Source organism: Bos indicus, chromosome X (assembly GCF_029378745.1).
Source record: "Bos indicus isolate NIAB-ARS_2022 breed Sahiwal x Tharparkar chromosome X, NIAB-ARS_B.indTharparkar_mat_pri_1.0, whole genome shotgun sequence".
NCBI lineage: Eukaryota > Metazoa > Chordata > Mammalia > Artiodactyla > Bovidae > Bos > Bos indicus.
Window position 1 is genome coordinate 37349507 of NC_091789.1, and position 26238 is coordinate 37375744.

General features: G+C 40.2%; 1 protein-coding gene across 1 annotated transcript in view; it reads right to left on the reverse strand.

The window, feature by feature from the left end:
- LOC109555287 (vesicle-associated membrane protein 7) overlaps positions 1-25109 on the reverse strand; it is a 72920-nt gene extending 47811 nt beyond the window's left edge. The window contains exons 1-3 of the mRNA XM_070784644.1: positions 24959-25109; positions 11043-11197; positions 4530-4587 (exon numbers count right to left, since the gene is read on the reverse strand). Of these exons, the coding sequence (XP_070640745.1) occupies positions 4530-4587; positions 11043-11188 (204 nt within the window). The 5' untranslated portion in view covers positions 11189-11197; positions 24959-25109. The remainder of the gene's footprint in view (positions 1-4529; positions 4588-11042; positions 11198-24958) is intronic.
- Between the last annotated feature and the right edge of the window lie 1129 nt (positions 25110-26238).

The window sequence follows — 26238 nt, forward strand, 5'->3', positions numbered from 1 at the left end:
TACTTGGATTAAAAAAAAAAAAACTCATTATTTTCACCAAACTTTAACTCAAATTTCAACTGTGAATGTAGTAACAAAATAGAGTAGTATTAAACAGTACCTGGGACTCTGTCACCAAGAGAAGTCTTTTTTACATGTACCATCAGTTACAGACATCTCTCAAAATATCATTAATACTTAACACCACATCAAAACTATTTTATTAAACCCATGACTATATCTTGTTATTAGTGAATTCATAAAGAAGCATGTATTACTAAATCAATATTTAAACTATTTTGAATACTGTGAAGGTCACTCAGTTGTGTCTGACTCTTTGAGACCCCATGGACTGTAGCCTGCCAGACTCCTCTGTCCATGAAATTCTCCAGGCCAGAATACTGGAGTGGGTAGCTGTTCCTGTCTCCAGGGGATCTTCTCAACTCAGGAATCAAACCCAGGTCTCCTGCATTGCAGGCAGATTCTTTATCAACTGAGCCACCAGGGAAGCTCTGAATACTGGATTTCAACATAACTGGTATTACTAGGTTGGTGCAAAAGTAATTTCGATTTTGCATTGTTGAACTTTGCCATTTGATATTGAAATATTTTTAAATACATGTGGTTATGTTACATATCATTTTAATGAGCATTTCTTGTTTTATGATTTTTGCTAATTATTACTTGCTAACTATATGTATTTTAGACTATGGAAATTATATTAGGCAAAAAGCAAATCTGAGTGATTTTCTTATTTGAGTTCAATATATGTCACAGCTGCAGAGAAAACTCACAACATCAACAATGTGTTTGGCCCTTGAACTGCTAACAAATTGTATGGTGCAGTGGTGGTTCAAGAAATTTTCCAAAGAAATCAAGTCTTGACAATAAGAACCACAGTGGCTGGCCATCAGAAGTTGACAATAACTAACTGAGAGCATCATCAAAGCTGATCCTCTTACAACTACATGAGAAGTTACCCAAGAACTCAATGTTTATCATTCTATGATCATTTGGCAATTGAGGAAAATTGGTAAGGTGAAAAAGTTTGATAAGTGGTTGCCTACTGTTGTTGTTGTTGAGTCACTCAGTTGTGTCCAACTATTTGCAACCCCATGGACTGCAGCATGCCAGGCTTCCATGTCCTTCACCATCTACCAGAGCTTGCTCAAAATCATGTCCATTGAGTCAGTGATGCCATACAACCATCTTGTCCTCTATCATCCCCTTCTCTGCCTGCTTTCAGTACTTTCCAGCATCAGGGTCTTTTCTAATGAGTCAGCTCTTTGAATTAGGTGGCCAAAGTATTGGAGCTTCATTATCAGTCCTTCCAATGAATAGTCAGGGATGATTTCCTTTAGGATTGACTGGTTTGATCTCCTTGCAGTCTAAATGACTGTCAAGAGTCTTCTCCAACACCACAGTTCAAAAGCATCAATTCTTCAATGCTTGGCCCTCTTTATGGTCCAACTCTCACATCCATACATGACTACTGGAAAAACCATAGCTTTGACTATATTGACCTTTGTTGGCAAAGTAATGTCTCTGCTTTTTAATGTTTAGGTTGGTCATATTTTCTCTTCCAAGGAGCAAGTGCCTTTTAATTTTATGGCTGCAGTCACCATCTGCAGCAATTTTGGAGCCCAAGAAAATAAAGTCTGTCACTCTTTCCATTGTTTCCCCATCTATTTGCCATGATGTAATGGGAACAGATGCCATGATCTTTGTTTTTTGAATGTTGAGTTTTAAGTAAGCTTTTTCACTCTCTTCTTTCACCTTCATCAAGAGGTTCTTTAGTTCTTTGCTTTCTGCCGTAAGGGTGGTTATCATATGCATATCTGAGGTTATTGATATTTATCCCAGCAATCTTGATTCCAGCTTGTTCTTCATCCAGTCCAGCATTTTGCATGATGTACACTGCATGTAATAAACAGGGTGACAATATACAGCCTTGACATACTCCTTTCCCAATTTGAAACCAGTCTATTGTTCCATGTCCTGTTCTAAGTGTTTCTTCTTGACGTGCATACAGGTTTTGCAGGAGGCAATTAAGGTGGTTTGGTAGTCCCATCTCTTTAAGAATTTTCCACAGTTTGTTGTGATTCACAAGAGTCAAAGGCTTTAGTGTAGTCCATGAAGCAGAAGTTGATGTTTTTTTTTTAATTCTCTTGCTTTTTCTATGATCCAACAGATGTTGGCAATTTGATCTCTCTCTGGTTCCTCTGCCTTTTTTAACTCCAACTTGAACATCTGGAAGTTAATAGTTCATGTACTATAGAAGTCTGGCTTGGAGAATTTTGAGCATTACTTTGCTAGCATGTGAAATTAGTGCAATTGGGCAGTAGTCTGAACATTCTTTGGCACTGCCCTTCTTTGGCACTGAAATGAAAACTGATCTTTTCCAGTCCTGTGGCCACTGCTGAATTTTTTAAATTTGCTGGCATATTGAATGCAGCATTTTAACAGCATCATCTTTCAGGATTTGAAATAGCTCAGCTGGAATTCCATCACCTACACTATCTTTGTTCATAGTGATGTTTCCTAAGGCCCACTTGACTTTGCCCTCTAAGATGTGGGGCTCTAGGTGACTCATCACACCATTGCGGTTATCTGTGTCATGAAGATCTTTTTGTACAGTTCTTCTGTGTACTCTTGCCACCTCTTCTTAGTATCTTCTGCTTCTGTTAGGTGCATACTGTTACTGTCCTTATTGTGCTCATCTTTGCATGAAATGTTCCCTTTTCTTAAAGAAATCTCCAGTCTTTCCCATTGTATTGCTTCCTTCTATTTCTTTGCATTGTTCACTTAGAAGTCTTTCTTATCTCTCATTGCTATTCTTTGGAACTCTCCATTCAGATGGGTATATCTTTCCTTTTCTCCTTTGCCTTTCGCCTCTCTTCTTTTCTCAGTTATTTGTAAGGCCTCCTCAGACAACCTTTTGCCTCCTGAGCTGACCACAAATCAAAAAAAGATCATCATTTTGAACTGTTATCTTCTCTTACTCTACACAACAACAACAAACCACTTCTTGGTTGGATTGTGATGTGCTACAAAAACTGGATTTTCCACAACAGCCAGCTCAGTGGTTGAACTGAGATGAAGCTCCAAAGCACTTCCCAATGCCAAACTTGCACCAAGAGAAAAAAAAAGGTATTAGTCACTGTTTGGTTGTCTACTGCCCATCTGATCCACTACAGTTTTCTGAATCTTGGCGAAACCATTAACATCTGAGAAGTGTGCTCAGCAAATTAAGGAGATGCACCAAAAATTGGAATGCCTGCAGCCGGCATCAGTCAACAAAAAGGGCCCAGTTCTTCTCTGCAACAATGCCCGGCCACTTGTCACATAACCAATGCTTCAAAAGTTGAATGAATTGGGCTATGAAGTTTTGCCTCATCTGCCATATTCACTTGACCTCTTGCAAACTGACTACCACTTCTTCAAGCATCTCAACAACTTTTTGCAAGGAAAATGCTTCCACGACCAGCAGCACACAGAAAAAGCTTTCCAAGAGTTCATCAAATCCTGAAGCACGGATTTTTTTGCTACAGGAATAATCAAGCTTATTTCTCATTGGCAAAAATGTGTTGATTATAATGGTTCTTATTTTGATTAATAAAGATGTGTTTGAGCCTAGTTATAATGATTTAAAATTCAGGGTCCAAAACCGCTATTACTTTTGCAGCAACCTAATAAAATCATGCATTTAAAAAATTCTGGGAGTGATCCATGAGCAGCAAAGAGGTCTGTGATACAATAAACATTAAGAACCATGATCTATGGCAATCATGCCAATTCCAATTTAAAAATAAGTACATAACCTAGTCCTAGCCAGTAAGGCATGAAAAGTCCGCTTTGAAAGTGGGAGAAGGGAAAGGTGTACCTCTGGGGAGTTTCCTCATTCCTGCAGGAAGAGACCTGCGAAGACATAGCCCCTCTTTTTTGGACACAAATAAACAAGCACGTAGCTCTTTGAAACCATAAGGGAAATGTGTCCAAGAAGAAGTCGACACTAGGATTGCAGAGAGGAGAGAGGACCTGGATGGCACTGTTAAGGTACTGAGCATTTTGCATCAAACTACAAATACTCAAAAAACAACCTACCATTGTAAACTATGGGTTTACAAAGTTGATTATAATGTGTTGTGATTCCGTTTTCCCAAAGTCCACATACATTAGAAAATTCACTAACTACTGATTAAAGGAGTGAAATAATCTATTTACTATTTCAGATAAATTTTGAGAGGGTCTGATACTGAAGAATCATAATAATGAACACCAATTCTCACTATACAATAAATTAAGTATAGAAGTTATAATAAAAGGTTCAGCTAAAACTCTACAAAACCAAACTGATTTGCAAATACCCAGATATCAACTTTTTCTGTGATTTGCTACTCTACATGACAAATGCAAAGCATAAAAAACAATTCTGAGCTATAGAAAGTTATATTTGCGTCAACTTTACCCACCACAGATACAGATAATTAAGAACTAACTCTACTAATTTTACACATAGTTAAAGAGCAACATGTCCTCAAATTACTTACATCATCAGTGATACAAAGATATACAATCCTGTCTTGGCAGATGTAATGAAACAGATAACTGTAGAATAAAAGATATAAAACTTACTGTGGTTATGAGCAATATCTCTTTCACTTCTATCTTCTATCTACGTATAAGAAATTTTAGAACTGCCAACATGACCATATTATTTACAAATACTGTCTATTTTCCTTCTCCCCTATATACCTATTTCTCTCAAGTCAAACTTGATAGAAATAAATAAGAAATTAAAACAGGGTCTCTATTCTATCTAAATAGTGCAACATGATGCACATTATCCATAATAATAATATCTAAGAAAGCATAATTGGACTGTATTTGCTCTGCTGCATGGCATTCCGGACCATAGTTCCCTGACCAGGGATTGAACCCAGGCCCCAGCAGGGAAAGCACTGAATCCTAACCACTGGACTGCTAGAGAAGTCTCAGATTCTTAAGGTTTGAACAAGAGATGACATCTGAAGGACACATAATTAAGATAAACACCCAAATGGGCCACACAGAGCAAACATTTTTTTCTACCAGATACTCAACAATAACATATATTTGGCATCGACTCGGAGCCAGTTACTGGGTTAGGTGCTGAGGATACAAATAAGCAAAATCATCAGTCCCTGCCTTCAGAGAATGAAAATGCAGGCAATTGTGGAACAGCATAGTAAGGAGGATGATAAAGAGTTAGAGGGGAGGGGAAGAGTTAAAGGCAGTACATGGTGCTATGGGGATATAGAAGAGACACCCATATCTTATATAGAGGAGTTTGGCAAAGGGTAACTGGAGGACATCCCAGAGCACATGTCTGAGCTGAACCTGAAGACTAAGTAACAGATGGCAAGAAGAAGAACAAGTGAAGAGAGTTCTGGAATGAGAGACCAACAAGCTTAAGGGCTTTGGGATAAAACAGCACATAATGGGTTTGAAAGTAAAATTAATTAACATGGCTAAAGTATAGAATGTACGGAACAAAAATAAATGGCTTCCACAAAGGAGGTTGTAAGCAAGCAAATACTTTCAAATCTTGTATAAGGTTTTCAAGTCTCACTGTATCTATACAATCCTAAGAACAATGATCAAGTATCAAATGGTCTTAGCAAGGGGACAGAGTGATCAGAACTGCCACAGAAAAGGATGTTTTGGCTAGAGTATGAGAACTAATAAAAAGGAGGAGCAGGCAAGAGACTACTGAAGTACTGAAGTAGAACACTGAAGGAAACAAACTAAAGTACTATGGGCAATGAAGAAGGAACAGAGAAAAGAACTTGAGGACTGGCTACTGGGGTTGAGGCAGAGGGATAACTCGATTTTGCTTCCCAGATTTCTACTCTGGGCAAGTAGATAGACAAGAGTAGCTGCTGAATTGTATCATTAATGTTCACATAGAGGTTTTATGTGAATTATAGGGAGGTATTGGAACTCAAATGTCTTCCTCCACCACTCTGAAACTGTTCACATCAACTCCACCAATCACTTCCACACTCCATATCCAGTGGCTCTTTCTGACACATTTGATACTGTGACCACTTCCTTCCTCTAGAAACTGCTCTCTCTTCACTAGATTTTTTGACACCAGGCTTGCCTGGTTTATATGGTAATCTCTTTCCCTCTCTGTTGATGCTTTCCAGCATCCTCAGTCCCCTGCTTTTCTCACAAAGACTCCTTGGAGGGTGGCACCCACTTTCATGTTTTGCTGCCGATACCTGTTTTCAGCTAATACAATTACACTGATTTCCAAATCTAAATGTGACCTATCTCCTGAGCTCAAGGCCTGAATATGCTACTGTTGGTTAGACATATCTAACTAGATATACCATAGACAAACACAGCAGGTGCAAAAATGGAAGTCATCATTTCCCCCACAAAATTTGTTTCTGCTAAACCACACTTTTTGCCTTTTCATACTTTTCATGGGGTTCTCAAGGACTTTGGAAGTTCTTTGGAAGGATGGATGCTGAAGCTGAAACTCCAATACTCTGGCCACCTGATGCAAAGAACTGACTCATTGGCAAAGACCCTGATGCTGGGAAAGATTGAAGGCAGGAGGAGAAGGGGACGATATAGGATGAGATGGTTGGATGGCATCACCGACTCAATGGACATGAGTTTGAGAAGGCCCCAGGAGTTGGTGATAAAACACAGAAGCCTGGTGTGCTACAGTACATTGGGTTGCAAAGAATCAGACACGACTGAGTGACTGAACTGACAGAACTGAAATCACATTTAGAATTGATGCTTTCGAACTGTGGTGCTGGAAAAAACTCTTGAGAGTTCCTTGGACAGCAAGGAGATCAAACCAGTCATTCTTAAAGGAAATCAATCGTGAATACTCATTGAAAGTACTGATGCTAAAGATGAAGCTCCAATACTTTGGCCACCTGATGCAAACAGCTGACTCCTTGGAAAAGACTCTGATGCTAGGAAAGATTGAAGGCAGAAGGAGAAGAGGTCGACAGAGGGTGAGATGGTTAGATGACATCACTGATTCAATGGATGTGAACTTGGGCAAACTCCAGGAGATGATGAGGGACAGGGAACCTGGCATGCTGCAGTCCACTGGGTCACAAAGAGTCGGACGCAACTTGGTGACTGGACAACAACAACAAAATCACACTTGGGAGTACCTTGGTGCAAAGACCATAGGAGGTAATGAGGTATGGTTATTGCCATCAAAGAGCCTATAGTCACGGTACAGAGACAAAAAATGAAGATTGCAATTATAACACAGTGTCAGAAGTGCTATAATGGATAAACACAGGATACTATGCTGCTGCTAAGTCACTTTAGTTGTGTCCGACTCTGTGCGACCCCATAGACGGCAGCCAACGAGGCTCCCCACCCAGGATTCTCTAGGCAAGAACACTGGAGTGGGTTGCCATTTCCTTCTCCAATGCATGAAAATGAAAAGTGAAAGTGAAGTCACTCAGTTGTGTCTGACCCTCAGCGACTCCATGGACTGCAGTCTTCCAGGCTCCTCCGTCCATGGGATTTTCCAGGCAAGAGTACTGGAGTGGGGTGCCATTGCCTTCTCCGACAGGATACTATGGAGACACATAAAAAGGAGGCACCTGGCACAGTCTTGGAGTTTTCAGGGGTTTCTAGAAGAGGAAACATAAGCTCAGGAAGACAAACTCAAATTTTGAAAAAGTAACAGCTATTGCAGAGGCTAAAAAGAGAGAACAAACCCAGAACTGATATGCACATAGCTAAGTATGGCTGAAGAACAAAACTGAGAGCTCAAATAATGAGAGATGAGGCCAGAAGAGGCAGATCTTGAAGAATTTTTCAAGTTGTGTTAAGAAACTTTATCCTGCGTACCTGCTGAAGGAAGGGACATTATTAGAATCGCCCTTTTAGAAGGATTAAAATGAAAATTAGAAAGTATTTCATTTGGGACCTGTAAAATAGGAGGGGAAGGACATTCCAAGATGCAAAATCAAGAAAAAAAAAATATACCAAAGCTTAAAATAACATAGATTGGTCTGGGAATGACAAAGATATCTATAGAGACAAAGATGTAACAGAAATACACAAAATAATGAAGGCTTAGTTTGGGTTTTAAGCAAGAAAGTATAATCTTAGGAATGTTAAATACAGATTTAAGGAGGGACCAACTAGAAGCAGAAAAACCAGTTGTGGTTTAGTCACTCAGTCATGTCCAACTCTTTGCAACACCATGGACTGTAGCCCACCAGGCTCCTCTGTCCATGGAATTCTCCAGGCAAGAATACTGGAGTGGGTTGTCATTTCCTTCTTCAGGAGACCTTCCTGATCCAGGGATCAAACCTGTGTCTCCTGTGCTGCAGGTGATCTGCATTGCAGATCGATTCCTTACTGACTGAGCCACCAGGGGAGACGAAAAACCAGTTAGGGGGAGGTCATTAGGAATGAGAAACAATGAATGCCTGGACAAACACTATGATGAATGTAGAGAGAGGAGACTGAAATACCTCTTGTAGCTGAATGGCAAAGATTTGGTGAAGAAGTCAAATGTGATTCTGAAGTTTTAAGATTAGCCAGCTGAATGACTGGTGATGCTATTAATGAAAGAAAGAAATAGCAAGAAGAAGGTCAGATTTCAGGAAGCAATGATTTTCACATAATAAAATGGAACTTTTTATTTTGGTATACAGTAATAACACTGGAAAAGACCCTGATGCTGGGAAAGATTGAAGGCGGGAGGAGAATGGGATGACAGAGGATGAGATGGTTGGATGGCATCACCAACTCGATGGACATGAGTTTGAGTAAGCTCCGGAAGTTGGTGATGGACAGGGAATCCTGGCGTGCTGCAGTCCATGGGTCACAAAGAGTGGAAATGACTGAGTGAACTGAACTGACTGAAATAAAAGATATCTTTATCTTTGATTGGGATGATGGAACATGATTATAGGAAAGAAACCAAGGTAGAAGCTTAAAAAGAAAGAAACAACTCAGTGATGGATACTTACTCCAAATGAGACCAGGTAGGACTGGGTAAGGATGCAGGTAGAAAGACACAGCAGATAAGTTAACATTGCTTTCTTGCAGTATAACCACATTTTCATTGCATTACATAGCCAACTTCCCTTAGAGTTAGATATGGCTATGTGATAAGTTCTGCCTGATAAAATGTGAGTGGAAGGTGCATACCCTGCTTCCCAGTCCTGCCTCTAAAAAGATGACACACGCTTTCCCTGAGCATTTTCCTGGAAACTAACTAGAAACATGATCGTTAAGCCCAGCAAATTTTTTAAGAAACCCTAAAGCCATACTCACGAGCAACTGGGGTCATTTAACCCCCAGGTAACTTCTCAGACCCTAAACTACAGCAGAGAGTAGTAGACTACAGAACCTGTAGTTTCCAAAGATGACAAACTCACTAATACCCATTTTGGACGTGGCCACAGAGGATAATGTACCAGGAAAAGCCTCCGGGAGAACAAAGGGAGAAAAGATGAAGAAATTCTTCCTGCAAAGCAGAACCACTCCTGGATCTGAACAGGAGTCTCTGAAATTGCTGTGTGGTAGTATTTGAATACTGCTGGGAAGCAGTGACATCTACATGTCAATAGGCCACAGGAGTCATCCCTGGGTATGACAGAGAGGACTGTTATCACCCAGATTGTCTGGACCTGGAGCTGGACAGAGCGATCAGATAAATCTTTGGGGCCACTTCCTGCAGAGAGGAAGTGTGCTTTGGGAAGAAGAGCACATCCAAATATTTTGGAGGCCCAGAACAGTAGACTGGAAGATTGTGAGCTGTCTCCTGATACCCTATAACTTCTTCCAGAGTAATGGAGTTTTAGCTGAGCACATGGCTACATAGCTAGAAATGACAAATTCTAGTCTTCATTTCCAGCTAGGTTAGCTACATAACGATGTAGTGAACAATACTATCAGCCACTTCTGGACTGTGCCTTAAAAAATACCAGAACTGAAGAAGCTGCCTTGGCCAGAATTGGAAGGCACTAATTAAAACTGGCAGAGCCACTCCAACAGTCCCAAAGTCTTCCTCTCTGGGATATCTCATAAATTAACACTGTCTTTTAGGGTCTCTCTGTTGCAGTAACTTACACTAAATCCTAAATGATATAAGGAGTTACTTCTGGAAACCAACAAGGACCTCCTCCTGAGATAGGGTCTAAGGAAATTAGGATGAGTTAGGTATTGAAAGATTTTTAAGTATTAAGGAGGAAGGCTGAGGCAATATTTACGATTACTAAGATTTCCCACCTATGCCCCCTTCAATTCATTCTCCAACCAGCCACAACAGTGATCTTTCTAAAGCAAAACCTTACCATGTCACACCCCAGCTGGAAACATTCAATGCCTTCCCATTGCCCACTGTGGCAACCCCTTAACGTGGCCTATGAGGCCCTATAGGACTTCTCTTGTCAATCTCTCTGGCTTTATTTTCATGACGTTGGGCACCAGTCACAGAGAATCACCTGAAGTTCACTAAATATGCATCATGAGCTCATGTCTCCATACTTCTCTACCAGCTGTTCCTTCTACCTGGAATACCACCCCCCTACCCACTACCTTCTACTCTCTACCGTGATTATCTATGAATTTGACCATCTCCTTCATTAAACTATAACCTCCATTAAACAACGAGGACAAATACTGAGTAATTTCTTGTATCTCCAGCACCACCAAAGTGTCTGGTGACAGTTAAGTGCTCAGTAAATATTTACAGAAAGAATGAACAAATAATTGTTATTTATCATAACTATATCAAGTTTCACATATCCTAGAGCTCTATAGCAGAGTCACTTTTATATCTAACATTTCCATATTGTTCTTTAAAATATGAGTATCACTTAGGTGACAGAATAAAATAATTTTTAGTTAAATTTAAAATTAATAGAACCAGACATTTTCTAAGCTGGTAAAGATTATTGTTCTGTCAGCTTATTCAAATTATCTACTGAGAAGCTTGCTTTTCTAGTTTTCTACTGTTCTGAGTATAATAATATAATTTTTTTTACCCGCTACCCACACAGAGCAGAACTCACTTGCCGTGTGAGTACGTTAGTTTGTTATTTTCAGAAGGTATCTTAGCCAGAATCTGCTCTGTCACCTCCAGGAAGTTGCCTCCACACCAAGCATGTTTGGCAAGGATAGTGGTTCCCCTGGCAACAACAGCAAAAAGAATAGCCATGGCTTCAATCTATCAAAAAGAAAAAAAAAGAAACATAAGATTTAGAATATTTCTTTGACAAAACCTTTCAAAAGTAACTTACTATTTATCATTTACCAACATCCATCTGGAGACAATATTGACCAAGGCACTGTAAGAGTAAACAGAACAGACTTAACAAGGTCACAGTCTTGTACAAGCCTAAAACATACTGATGTGCATTCAAATATAGAGACAAATCAAATGGATACATATATATACTTTTATGTGTATGTGTGTATACAATGCAATGCATATGATACATACATACACACATAATTGCATTGATTGATAGGTTGCATTTTCAAATTATACAGCACAAACTGATATCACCCCCTGAAAAGCAATGGCCATAGATGGCAAAGGGACAGAAAGATGTCTTCATTCTTTAATGAAGTGATCTCATCTTGAAAATTTATCCTAGGGAAACAGTTCAATAAAAGTTAGATTCTAGATTCACAAATACATGTATTATCAATAATAATAGCCCATATTTATTAAGTACTTACTATATGCCAGGCACAATTTTAAGCACTTTACATTTATTAACTCATTTAATCCTTACATCAATTAAATTAATACACTATTATGACACTTAGAGTAAAATGAGGAAACTTAAGGATAGATGACTTACATAATTTATCCAGAATTACTGAACCAGAATTACAGTGGCAAAAGTTGTGATTTAAACTGAAGAAGGATGATTCTAATACCCACAATTTTATCTCTATACTGTATACTGCCTCTACTATGAAGGCATTAACCATCACAGGAACTAAGTGAAAATAACCCAAATCTTCCACAAGAGAAGAATGGTTCTATAAATTATTTTAAGATCTTTTATAAACAAAATATTTCAAAAACAATACAGCATGAGTTTAAGACTACAGTAATACCTGGGAGATACTGCAGGTTCAGTTCTAGACTACCACAATAAAGCAAATATAACAATAAAACAAGTAACATGAACTTTTTGCTTTCCCAATGTATACAGAAGATATGTTTATAATATGCTATAGTCTACTAAGTGTGCAATAGCATTATATCTTAAAAAATAATATTCATGTCTTAAATAAAAGTACTTAATTGCTAAAAAATGCTAACCATCATGTGAGCCTTCAGCAAGTCATAATAGTAACATCAGAGATGACTGATCACAGATCACCATAACAAATAAAATGAAAAAGTTTGAAATATTGCAAGAATTATTAAAATGTTACACAGAGACATGAAATGTGCAAAATATCATTGGAAAAGTGATGCTGACAGACCTGTTCAGTGCAGAACTGCTACAAACCTTTGATTTGTTTTAAAAAAAAAAAGGCAATATCCATGAAGCACAATAAAGCATACTGCAATAAAAAGAGGTTTGCCCATATTTTCCTTATATTTATCAATTTATACTATCTTTCCCCACAGAACAGTCAGGTTTGTCTTATTTAATGCCATAAACTTATAAAAGGGATGAACAAATGTCTTTATATTCTTCAACTAACTCTTCAACCTAATGTTATTTGTTAACATGTTCCATTTCATCCAATAAGCCAGAGTCATCCTGGGTGGCAGACTGAGAATTCCTTATTAAAAATTCAAATCCCTGGTAAAACCTCCTGAAATTCTCTTCAAGTAGGCCTGAGGTAGGGCCCTGAAATATACATTTAAGCCAACCCAGTCTCGATGCAGGTGATTCATAGGCCCACATTTTGTGAAACACAGCAATTATATTGAGGTGAGGGAATCCACTGATTCCCTCTTAGAATGTCCTTGGTAAGAAGGACAGTATACAGAAGTGCTTATCTGTCTCTTGAGCTGAACTCCTCTTGAGGTCTCTTCATTTCACTCTCTAAATGAAAGTGTTTCAAGGGTTGTGTTCTCAGCCATCTTCTTTCTGGATTTCTCCAAACACATATGTAGTAGCATGTCTTAATTTCTAAATTACTCTCTCATACATTATATTCCTTGATTCTAAAAGCCTCAACTGGCAGAGGAATAGGATGGGGAGACCACTTTCTCCCCCACAAATTCATCAAAAGATCATTTGAATGCTGAGCAACTTCCACAAAACAACTTCTGAATGCTGGCACAGGACACCAAGCACCAGAAAGGCAGCCCATTCTCTTCGAAAGGAGGTAGGACAAAATATAATAGACAAAAAGAGAGACAAGAGTTTGGGACAGAGACCCATCCCGGGGAGGGAGTCGTGAAGGAGGAGAAGTTTCCAAACACCAGGAAACCCTCTCAATGGCGGGTCTGTGGGGAGTTTGGAATCTCAGAGGGCAACATAACCGGGAGAAAGAAAAAGAAAACTCACAGGATACAAGCCTAACTGCAACTACCAGTGGAAGAAGTAGCCCAGATGCTCGCATCTGTCAGCAGTGAGCAGGTACTGAACAGGGAGGTGCGGGCTGCACTGCTTAGGGTAAGGACCATGTGTAAATGCCCTGAGGGCAATCTAAGGGAGCTAAGGTGAGATAGCAACCCAAACCATGGGGTAGCCAGAGAGAGAGAAAAAAAGAGAGAGAGAGAGAACTTTCCTACGAAAAGCTCTAACCTAAGGCACAGTCTGGCTAGCTCACATAACAAAGGACTGAATGATCACCAAAGGAGAGCTGGCTGGCTGTGGACCAGCCCCTTGCCCACTGGAGGCAGAAAGGCAGGCGTGCAACAGCCATAGCCCGAAGGCAAGGGGCCATCTCAGTCCCAGAGACAGCATCCTCCACCAAACTGTGAGCAGGCTCCCAGTTGCTAATCACATCTTCCTGGGATCCTGGATGGTTGACATCTGCCAGGAGGGTCACAGCCTAAGATCAGCCTCCAAGAGGAGACACATGGCACAACTGAAACATGCTCTTGCAGTGCACCCGGGAAACCAAGGCGCCAGGACCAGGGAGGAGATTAAGATGAACAGCCCACATGGGACAGTGCACTCACTAAAAACCTGGTCACCTGAGCTGCTCGGACCTGGGAAGGGCACAAAAAGCATGCCCAACCGAGTCTGTGCCTTTGTGGAGTACCCGAGAACCTGAACCTGAGCAGCTTAGACTTGGGAAGTTCACAAAACACAGGGCCCACTTTGGACAGTTCCCCTGCAGAGCAACCTGGAGCCTGAGCAGTGTAGACTGGGAAAGCACAGGCCATCGTGAGCTGGGGCAAACCCCATGTGGTCTATACACTACGAGCACTCCCCAAACATGCCAGTGATATTTGTTTGCCATGTTCCTCCCTCCCCACAACACAACTGAACAAGTGAGCCTAAATAAGTGACCACCTTTGCCCCCTTCTGTCAGGGCGGAAATTAGACACTGAAGAGACTTGAAGCCAAAATAAAGAAAGAACAGGGAGCCACTCTAAAAGTGACAGGTGCAACAGATTAAAACCCTGTAGTTAGCATTGACTAAGCATTGGAAGGGGCCTATAAACTTTGGAGAAAAAGTTAAAGCTGGAACCAGGACTATCTGAAACTGAAATGACCCCACACTGCCCTCAGCAGCTCCAGACAAATTCCTAGATATATTCTACTATTAACATTTTTTAACTTTTTTATTTTTAAATTCTTTATTACTCCCTTTTCATTTTTACAATCTACTATCACCTTGCAAAAAAAACTATTTTTAAAGCAAATTTCACATTTATATTTTTCATAATTTCTGTGATTTTGTTTTGTATTCTTAATATTGTATTTTTGAGAGTCTAAGCACTACTCTAAATTTTTAATCTTTGCTTTTTGGTATTTGTTATCAACTCTGCACCTTTAAGAATCTAATCTTCAGTACCCATTTTTACTTAGGGGTGTGATTGCTGGCTTGATTCCTCTCTCCCCTTTTGACTCTCCTTTTTCTCCCACAGGTCACCTCTATCTCCTCCCTCCCCCTTCTCTTCTCTACCTAACTTTGTGAATCTCTTTGGGCATTCCAGGCTGTGGAGAGTGCATAGGGAATTGATTACTGGCTAGATGGCTCTCTCCCCTTTTGGCTCCCTCCCTTCTCCTCCTGGTCAGTTCTGTCTCCCTCATCCTTCTTCTCTTCTACATGCAACTCTGTGAACCTCCCTGGGTGTCCCCCACTGTGGAGAATCTTTTCACCATTAATCTACATGTTTTATCATCAGTGCTGTATGGATGGAGAAGTCTTAAGGCTACTGTAAGAATAAGACTGAAAGCCAGGGGCAGGAGGCATAAATCCAAAACTTGAGAACACTAGAGAACTCCTGACTCCAGGGAACATTAATCTACAAGAGCTCATCCAAAAGCCTCCATACCTACACTGAAACCAAGCTCCACCCAAGAGCCAACAAGTTCCAGAGCAAGACATACCAAGCTAATTCTCCAGCAATGCAGGAACACAGCCCTGAGCATTAAAATACAGGCAGCCAAAAGTCACACCAAACCCACAGACATCTCAAAAATCACTACTGGACACTTCATTGCACTCCAGAGAGAAGAGATCCAGCTCCACCCACCAGAACACAGACACAAGCTTCCCTAACCAGGAAACCTTGACAAGCCACTAGTCCAACTCCATCCACAGGGAGGAACCTCCACAATAAAGAGGAACCACAAACTTCCAGCCTACAGAAAGGCCACCCCAAACACAGCAATCTAAACAAAATGAAAAGGCAGAGAAATAGTCAGCAGGTAAAGGAACATGATAAATGCCCACCAAACAAAAGAGGAAGAGATAGGGAGTCTACCCAAAAAAAGAATTCAGAATAATGATAGTAAAGATGGTCCAAAATCTTCAAAACAAAATGGAGTTACAGATAAACAGACTAGAGACAAGGATTGAGAAGATGCAAGAAATGTTTAACAAGGACCTAACAGAAATAAAAAAAGAGTCACTCAATAATGAATAATGCAATAACAGAGGTCAAAAGCATCTGGAGGGAACCAACAGTAAATAACTGAGGCAGAGGATAGAATAAGTGAGGTGGAAGATAGAATGGTGGAATTAAATGAAGCATAGAGGAAAAAAGGAAAAAGAATTAAAAGAAATGAGGACAACCTCAGAGACCTCTGGGACAATGTTAAAACCCCAACATTCAAATCATAGGAGTCCCAGAAGAAGAAGACAAAAAGAAAGGCCATGAGAAAATACTTGAGGAGATAATAGTTGAAAAACTTTTTAACACCATACACAAAAATAAACTCAAAATGGATTAAAGATCTCAATGTGAGACCAGAAACTATAAATCTCCTAAAGGAAAACATAGGCAAAACACTCTCCGACATAAATCACAGCAGGATCCTCTATGACCCACCTTCCAGAATAATGGAAATAAAAGCAAAAATAAAAAAATGGGACCTAATTAAACTTAACAGTTTTACACAACAAAGCAAACTATAAGCAAGGTGAAAGACAGCCTTCAGAAAGGGAGAAAATAATAGCAAACAAAGCAACTGACAAAGAATTAATCTCAAAAACATACAAGCAGCTACTGCAGCTCAATTCCAGAAAAATAAACAACCCAGTCAAAAAATGGGCCAAATAACCAAACAGAAATTTCTCCAAATAAGACTAACAAACACATGAAAAGATGCTCAACATCACTCATTATGAGAGAAATGCAAATCAAAACCAGAAATGCAAAATCAAAATGAGGTACCATCTCACACCAGTCAGAATGGCTGCTATCTAAAAGTCTACAAACAATGAATGCTGGAGAGGGTGCAGAGAAAGCAGGATCCTCTATGACCCACCTCCCAGAATATTGGAAATAAAAGCAAAAATAAACAAATGGGACCTAATTAACCTTAAAAGCTTCTGCACAACAAAGGAAACTATAAGCAAGGTGAAAAGACAGTCTTCAGAATGGGAGAAAATAATAGCAAATGAAGCAACTGACAAACAAATAATCTCAAAAATATACAAGCAACTCCTACAGCTCAATTCCAGAAAAATAAATGACCCAATCAAAAAATGGGCCAAAGAACTAAATAGACATTTCTCCAAAGAAGACATACAGATGGCTAACAAACATGTGAAAAGATGCTCAACATCACTCACTATCAGAGAAATGCAAATCAAAACCACTATGAGGTACCATTTCACACCAGTCAGAATGGCTGCAATCCAAAAGTCTATAAGCAATAAGTGCTGGAGAGGGTGTGGAGAAAAAGGAACCCTCTTACACTGTTGATGGGAATGCAAACTAGTACAGCCACTATGGAGAACAGTGTGGAGATTCCTTAAAAAACTGGAAATAGAACTGCCTTATGACACAGCAATCCCACTGCTGGGCATACACACTGAGGAAACCAGAATTGAAAGAGACACATGTACCCCAATGTTCATCGCAACACTGTTTATAATAGCCAGAACATGGAAGCAACCTAGATGTCCATCAGCAGAGGAATGGATAAGAAAGCAGTGGTACATATACACAATGGAGTATTACTCAGCCATTAAAAAGAATGCATTTGAATCAGTTCTAATGAGGTGGATGAAACTGGAGCCTATTATACAGAGTGAAGTAAGCCAGAAAGAGAAACACCAATACAGTATACTAACGCATATATATGGAATTTAGAAAGATGGTAACAATAACCCTGTATACGAGATAGCAAAAGAGTCACTGATGTATAGAACAGTCTTTTGGACTCTGTGGGAGAGGGAGAGGGTGGGATGATTTGGGAAAATGGCACTGAAACATGTATAATATCATATACGAAACGAGTCGCCAGTCCAAGTTCGATGCACAATACTGGATGCTTGGGGCTGGTGCACTGGGACGACCCAGAGGGATGGTACGGGGAGGGAGGAGGGAGCAGGGTTCAGGATGGGGAACACATGTATACCTGTGGTGGATTCATGTTGATATATGGCAAAACCAATACAATATTGTAAAGTTAAAAAATAAAATTATAAAAATATATATCTATAAAAAAAAAAGAGGACACTCTTACACTATTGGTGGGGATGCAAACTAGTACAGCCACTCTGGAGAACAGTGTGGAGATTCCTTTAAAAACTGGAAACAGAATTGCCATACGACCCAGCAATCCCACTGCTGAGCATACACACCGAGGAAACCAAAACTGAAAGAGACACGTGTACCCCAATGTTCACTGCAGCACTGTTTACAATATCTAGGACTTGGAGGCAACCTAGATGTCCATCAGCAGATGAATGGATAAGAAAGCTGTGGATTACTCAGCTATTAAAAAGAATGCATTTGAATCAGTTCTAATGAGGTGGATGAAACTGGAGCCTATTATACAGAGTGAAATAAGTCAGAAAAAAAAAACACCAATAGAGTATATTAACGCATATACGTGGAATTTAGAAATATGGTAATGATGACCCTATATGCGAGACAGCAAAAGAGACGCAGATGTAAAGAACAGACTTTTGGACTCTGTGGGAGAAAGCGAGGGTGGGATGATTTGAGAGAATAGCACTGAAACATTTATGTTATCATATGTGAAATAGATCGCCAGTCCAGGTTCAATGCATGAGACAGGGAGCTCAGGGCCAGTGCAATGGGATGACCCTGAGGGATGGGATAGGGAGGGAGGTGGGACGGGGGTTCAGGATGGGGAACACATGTACACCCATGGCTGATTCATGTCAATGTATACCAAAAACCACTACAGTACTGTAAAGCAATTAGCCTCCAATTAAAATAAATTAATTTTTTTTTTAAAAAAAGCTTGATCTGACCCTCTAACCTGCTCCAGGTACTGGTCCATTTCTTAAAATCATTTACACACTATCACTGCATCTCTATCTCCTTGTAGTTCTTCAGCTTCCTATAATCTGGCTTTTGCTCTCAACACTCCAGAAAACCATGCCTGTGAAGAGCACCAACAGCCTCTACATAGCAAAATTCTATATTCACTTCTCTATTCTCACCTCAATTGATCTCTCAAGAATACTCAACACAGCTAAATAACCCTCCTTCTGTAAACACTCCTACAGGTCTGGCTGCTCCTTCTGTCTCCCTGCTGAATCCTCCTCTGCTAGCTGACCTCTAAATGCTGACTTCCCATGGGGACTGGTTCTGCACTCTCTTAACCCTAGATAAGCTCATCTAGACCTGCCATAATAAACATACGTTCTTTGCTGAAGACACATTGCATACAGAAAAAAACAAAAGGCATAACTAAAGCTGAGGGGCAAACCAAAGACAAAACCCAAGGTATACCAAATAGTTGAGGCAAAGGTAGATGAATAGAGACCCACAAAGACAGAAGAGAACCAACCAGGAAAGTGAGGTGATCTTGAAGCCAAAGGGGGAAAAAAAAACTTCAAGAAGGAACAAGTGTCACCTCCCAGCTCTGTTCACTGATAGACAGCATTAGGACTGTAAAACAGTCACTGAATTTTTACAAGGAAAGAGGCCATTGGTAAGGGTCGAAGAGACATGCTATGGAGTGGAGAAAAACACAAGAGAAACAGTGATGACAATTCATATGGTCCCTGAGACAGAGATGAAAATGTAGCAGCCTTCAAGAAGAAAACTGAGTTTAGCAACAATACAAAAATATCTAGGGTCTTAGTGGACCATAAGTTCTTTATGAAGGGTTATGAGGTAATTGCTTAAAATTCTTACGCTTATGAGATTTTAAAATTATATCAAGTAACGGGATGTCTTGATCACTTTAAGTACTCTTGCCATTATACCCTGTGTTGGTTAGAACACATGCGTAATACTGAGTTCAATTCTGGGACAGTGTATTAAGACTAGACAGAATTGCAAAGTATGGTGAGAGACCTGGAGACTGTTATCACCCAAAAGATGACTAGAGGACTAGAAATATTAAACATGAAAAAGACTTAGATGGAATGCGACAGCAATCTTCAAGTTCATATAAAGTGTAATCCAATGGCTCTGTGGGTAAAGAATCCATCTGTAATGCAGGAGATACAGGAGATAAGTGTTCAATCCCTGGGTCAGAAAGATCCCCTGAAGGAAGACATGGCAACCCACTGCAGTATCCTTGCCTGGGAAATTCCACTGACAGAGGAACCTGGCAGGCTACAGTCCATGGGGTCGCCAAAGAGACATGACTGAGCAACTAAGCACAAGCATACAAATCACCTAGAAGGGGGATGACATTATTTGGAATATAACTAGGAACAGTGGATATAAGGATAGCTCTGGAAGCTATGCATACAGTGTTTTAGTCAATTTAAAAAGTCCTCAATTTTAAAAATGGCTATTACATACCGGGTATAAAGCCACAGAAACTTTATTTTCCTCTCAGATGTCACTAACAAGCATTTCTTATTCTCTCCTATATTGCTAAAACTCACACCTATAATCAAGTCTCACATACGCCCACTACAATGCTCTTGCAACAGAATCTGTAATGTCTAAAGGAATAGTGGAATAATGGAAATAACTATAGGACAAAGAATACTGCATATGAAGTCAGAAAATATGTTCTGCTAATAATGAGGAGTATGTGAATGCCCAATAAATGATAAAGCACCATATAAGATCATAGTCAAGAAGAAAAAGAATTAAATTCTAAGCCATAAAGAGAAGAGGAAAAAAAGATAACGAAATATAAAGGAAAGTCGTCTTACCACAGTTCTTCCCTGTGGTAAGAACTCACTCCTTGCTTTGTCCCACAGCCATTAACCCTATTCCACTACATTTCTGCTAAGAATGCTGAATGAGTTTCCTGTGGCTGCTGTGACAAAATACCAAAAGATGCAAAGTTGAAAACAACAGAAATTTATTGTCTCATAATTCTGGAGGCCAGAAGCCCCAAATCAAGATGTTGGCAAGTCCATGTTCCTCTAAAATTTGTAGGGGGGAATCCTTCCCTGTCTCTTCCTAGTTTCTGGTGGTTTGCCAGCAATCCTTGGTGTTCTTTGGTGCATCCATGTCTTCACATGGGAGTCTCTGTGTCTCTTCTCATAAGGACACCTACTCCAGTATGACCTCATTTTAACTTACATTTTAATTATATATGCAAAGACCCTATTTCCAAATAAGGTCCCATTCACAGGTAGCAGGGGTCAGGATTCAACACATGTTTTTTGAGGATACAACAAATCCTTGTCTTGGAAACTCACCATTCCTCTCAAATCACTCCTAGTCTCCTCCGTCTACAGATTCATTATCACCCCAATTTGCTTCCCTGACCTCTCAAAAACCTCTATCTTATCCCTTTCCTTAATCATATTAGAAGCATGTCCTTAGAACAATGGACCAGAAAGGGAACCTCCAATTAAAAAGACCTGTTTCTTCTGCCTAGAAAGTTCCAAGGAAAGAACATTTTTGGTTCAGTTGCTGGGGTTCCCCCCCCCCAAAAAAAAAAGATATACTATTGGGGAATCCAAGTGAGAATTCTGAATGCAGTTTTTTCTTATAGAGGAATTATTAGAAATTGTGGTGAAGGTCTTTCAGTCCATTAAATTAAAGGTTATATAAGATGTGACTGGTTGACCTAACAACCTAAATGTCATGAGTACCCTTATTTATAGAAAAAAATGCACCCAGATTTTCAAAAAATCTTACAAAGGAATTTTTGGGTTATATCCATTTGTAAGTAAGAGGCTGCTTGCATTTAAAAAAACTGCTAACAAAATAGCACAGCAACAATATAAATGCTCCTCCTCAGTGAAGGCATCTTTAAATGGAAGCTGAAGATGCTTTCAGAGAACTGAGTATTGAAAAAGGATGAGTCGGTGTTTCTCGCACTCAAGTTTATGTGTTTGAACAATTTTTTAAATTCTGTATTTTTATTTTGATAACATTAAAAATATATATAAAAAATAAAAACAAAACAAAAAATATATAAAGTATCCTGGATTATCTACATGTATACCCATTAAATGAGTGATGGCACACAATTCAGTGCTGCGTTTGAATTACAAAGGCATAGGCGCCAAGAAATTCCCTAAAATAACAGTGCTTAATTTTCAATGTACTGGAAGCATGTCTGGCTGCTGTTAGGTTGGCACATCCTAAAATCATAATGACAATCATGACTCAAGCACTCTTGTATTCCTGCTGTGTTTTTAAATCTGTTATAGAGACAAAATTTATCTCTTGCAGTAATGATTTACAAGAGCTGAGACTTTTATCTGATAGCCTGAAAATGACGGTGTGGAAAAATAGCATTAACACATAAATTATCTCAAGCTAAGCAGAAAATAATACTGAAAGGTGTTTGTATCAAGTGGAAACCAAGTAATACTACAATGTGCTATATGAACAAAGGTAGTGCAACTATTCAAACAGAACAAAGAAATGGAAAAATTAACTTGCCACAGAGTGCATGGTAATGGCCAATGCTAAATCAAAAGAAAGCATTCCGTATCATAAATTGTATTATTGCAAGGAGATGTATTATGTTTAATCCTTACAACAGTTTATTAGCAGGATGTTTCACAGAATATATGTCAAGAAAATTAAATTTTCCACCCTTGTATCATAGGCCATACTATTAAACTGGCCCATTAAATTAAATGCAGGTGGAGACGGAAGGTACTCAGGAAGGTGGTGCTAGTGGTAAAGAACCTGCCTGCCAATACACAAGAGGTCTGTATTCGATCCCTAGGTGGGGAAGATCCCCTGGAGGAGGGTATGGCCACCCACCCCAGTATTTTTGCCTGGAGAATCCCATGAACAGAGGAGCCTGGTGGGCTAGTCCATGGGGTCACGAAGAGTGGGACACGACTTAAGCAGCTGAGCACACTGCATGGAACAAGAGAAGGCATAGAAGTGAGAACATGCTAGAGAAGGTTCATGAACTAGCTGGATGAGATGGAACAGTTGGCATTTGGCAAATGAGATGATTTAGGGATAAGGATAATGGCCATATGTAAAAACAAGGCCTTGCATAAATTAAGTACTTTGTATTTGCTCAAATAGTCTTTCGATTTCAGTTCAACACATGTTCTAAGCACTCAGTATAGCACACATTGGAGGCATGAAGACCAGTGAGAAAGGATAGCTATACTCAAGGGAGCCAGAGTACAATATGGAAGACAGAAAGAAACAAATAAATGCAATAAAGTTTAAGAGTGAATAATCTAAGAATGTACACAACTGCTCAGATTTCTTGTGATTATCTCATCTTGGACAATGAAAAAAGAAAAAAAAATGCAGGTGTCAGACTGTATATTGGGAATTTCCTCAGTATACAATTATTTCTTCTTGGAAGAGAGGTCAAAGTGTCTATTTTATCCTCACTAGGTTCTCAAAACCCAGCACAGTGCCTTACATATAATAATCCCTCAAATATTTAATAAATTAATAAACACTGAGCATCTTTTGGTTTTATTGGGGGCTTCCCTGGTGGCTCAGATGGTAAAGAATCTGCCTGCAATGCTGGAGACCCAGGTTCAATCCCTGGGAGGGGAAGATTCCCTGGAGAAGGGAATGGCTACCTACTCCAGTACTCTTGCCTGGAGAATTCCATGGATAGAGGAGACTGGTGGGCTCTATGGGGTCACAAAGAGTTGGACACATATGAGTGACTTTCATACACACACATAAATGGTAGATAACTTTATATCCAGTAGGACCTGGCAAGAACAATATTTTGATAACCAAGCTATCTCCCTAAGTAAGATAAATGAGTTGAGCTGAGAGTAATGCAGTCCTCAACTCTTCTCAGAGAGGAAATAAGCAAATGACAGAAAACCACCAATTCTGATGCAATAACCTTGGAAGAGACAGAAGAATGAAGAACAATCATTTATATGGGAGAAAAAGAAGATATGTTTATGAAAATCCTGAAATCTGGTCCCAGATCAAGGATATTCTTGTTGGTATTGTAAATATTCTTTTGGGGTGATGCTCTGAGACCCAACCTAATCCTTGTCACTTTCTCAAGACAGGAGATTACCCTGTCAAGTAAAAAAATACCTGTTCTATTTTGCATTCACCACCACCACCATATAATATCATCTTGATTCTTTCTGTTTGCCCCTTCCACACACACTCACAAATATGTAAGCTACTGAGAGTAGCGATCTATCTTACTACCAGCTATATCCCCTGCAGTTAGAAGAGTGTCTAGCTCATATTAGCTGTTCAATAAATGTTTGTAAAACATATGAGTGGCTCTGCTTTCAATCACAGCTATTCAAAGTGAAAGAATGTCCAAAACATGACAGTATCCTCTGGGGTCGAGGAAGAGACCATGGAGTTACAGGTAGCTGAAAGCAATTCATAAAACATAAAGATAACTGTTTGTGAGGGTTATGGAGGAGGGAGGCGTAAAGCATTTCCTCAAGAGTCTAGTACGCGTTCGGTTCGTTAAATATCGGCCAATAGTAATAACAAGAACATCACCACACAGGTCTGACGCTGAGGAAATAAGTCTGGGCAGAGACAGAGAGTTCCTATTTGAACTGAGGAAGAAGAAATGACAACATTAGGCCTTGGAGGAAGGGCTCGCAGAGGGTTACAAACCCAGAAGTAGAAGGTAAGGCAGAAAGTGACGTCATCGAAACTAGGGCGTAGAGTTTTTAGAAGATTCAAGAAACCTCAAGAGATTCGAAACCTACAAAGGGGTCTTATGGAATACAAAGTGAGGGAAAATTTAACATTTTTTTTTCCCTTCTGTAACAACTTGTGACGCATGCGGACTCTTTCGCTCGAGGCCTTTTTAGGTGCATAAAACGCACTTCACCCAAAGTGAACCTGTCCGACCATTCGAACTGTCGACACCAGAGAAGCCCTAGTCACCCTTCCACTGCCTCCTAATTCCACCTTCCCGTGGGCATCTCTGCGGTCCCCCTGCTGTCGTCTCCCCGCCTTCCACCCCGTTCTCCCCGCTGCTTTTACCTGTCCGGGCACCGTGCAAGAACTCGCCGCGTCAGGACACAGCCGCTCGGCTCAGCACCGGATCCCAGGCTGCCCGTTCCCAGAGGAGGCTGGACCGGACGCCGCCGGCTTCCGCAAAAAAGCGCCCCGCCCGCGCGCGGCCCCCTGGGAATGTGAGCGCTCATCCAATGGGAGCGAGAGGCGGGGCGGGGCCGGCGGCGTTCCCAGTCCTCGTACTTCCCAGGAGCCGCACTGCATCCTGGGAGTGGTAGTTTCGGCTGGTCTATCGCCGACGCTGTTGCGCCTGCTCAATCAACAATTCTCATCATCAACCACATCAAGCGCTATTCCTTAGAGAAAACGAGAGAATGTAGGGCCACCAAAAGTCCAGCATTGAGTTGGTAGGATCAATGAAGAACTGAGCTTTACCAACTGTCTCCCTGCTTAGTCGCAGCAGGTAGCGTCACCTGTTACTTCATAGACAAGAAAGAATTCATCTGACAGAAATTCCCTCTACTTTCGCCACAACATTTTTTAACCGCTTTGGGTCGCTCAGCAATCCTTTCTCCCATTCCTTTCAATGATAGTTGTAGAGTAGTAGTAGTAATAATAATAATAAACTACTCTTATTAGCTGTAAACTCCCTCATCCCTTTTACATCCCTATTCCTTCTTACCAACTTGAGCTCCACTAATAAACTCGAACTCCACTAAGAAACTCGTCTGTTTCATGTCTCAACGGCTCTCTGCTTACTTGCTCTTTGTTGTTCAGTAGCCAAGTCGTGTCCAACTCATTGCAAGTCTATGGACTGCTGCACGCCAGGCTTACCAGACCCTCATCATTTCCCGGAGCTTGCTCAAACTCATATCCATCGAGTCGGTGATGCCATCCAACCATCTCATCCTCTGTCGACCTCTTCTTCTGCCTTCAATCTTGCCCAGCATCGGGGTCTTTTCCAGTGAGTCATCTGTTTCCATCAGGTAGCCAGAGTATTAGAGCTTCAGCTTCAGCATCAGTCCTTCCAAACAGTCCTTCCAAATCAATTCAGGATTGATTTCCTTTAAGATTGACTTGTTTGATCTCCTTACTTTCCAAGGGACTGTCTACAGTCTTTTGAAGCACCACAGTTCAAAGGAATTAATTCTTCCATATTCTGCCTTCTTTGTTTTCCAGCTCTCACATGACTACAGAAAAGATTATAGCCAGACAATACAGACTTCTGTTGGCAAAGTGATGTCTTTGCTTTTTAACACATTGTCTAGATTTATCATAGCTTTCCTGCCAAGAAGCAATTGTCTTCT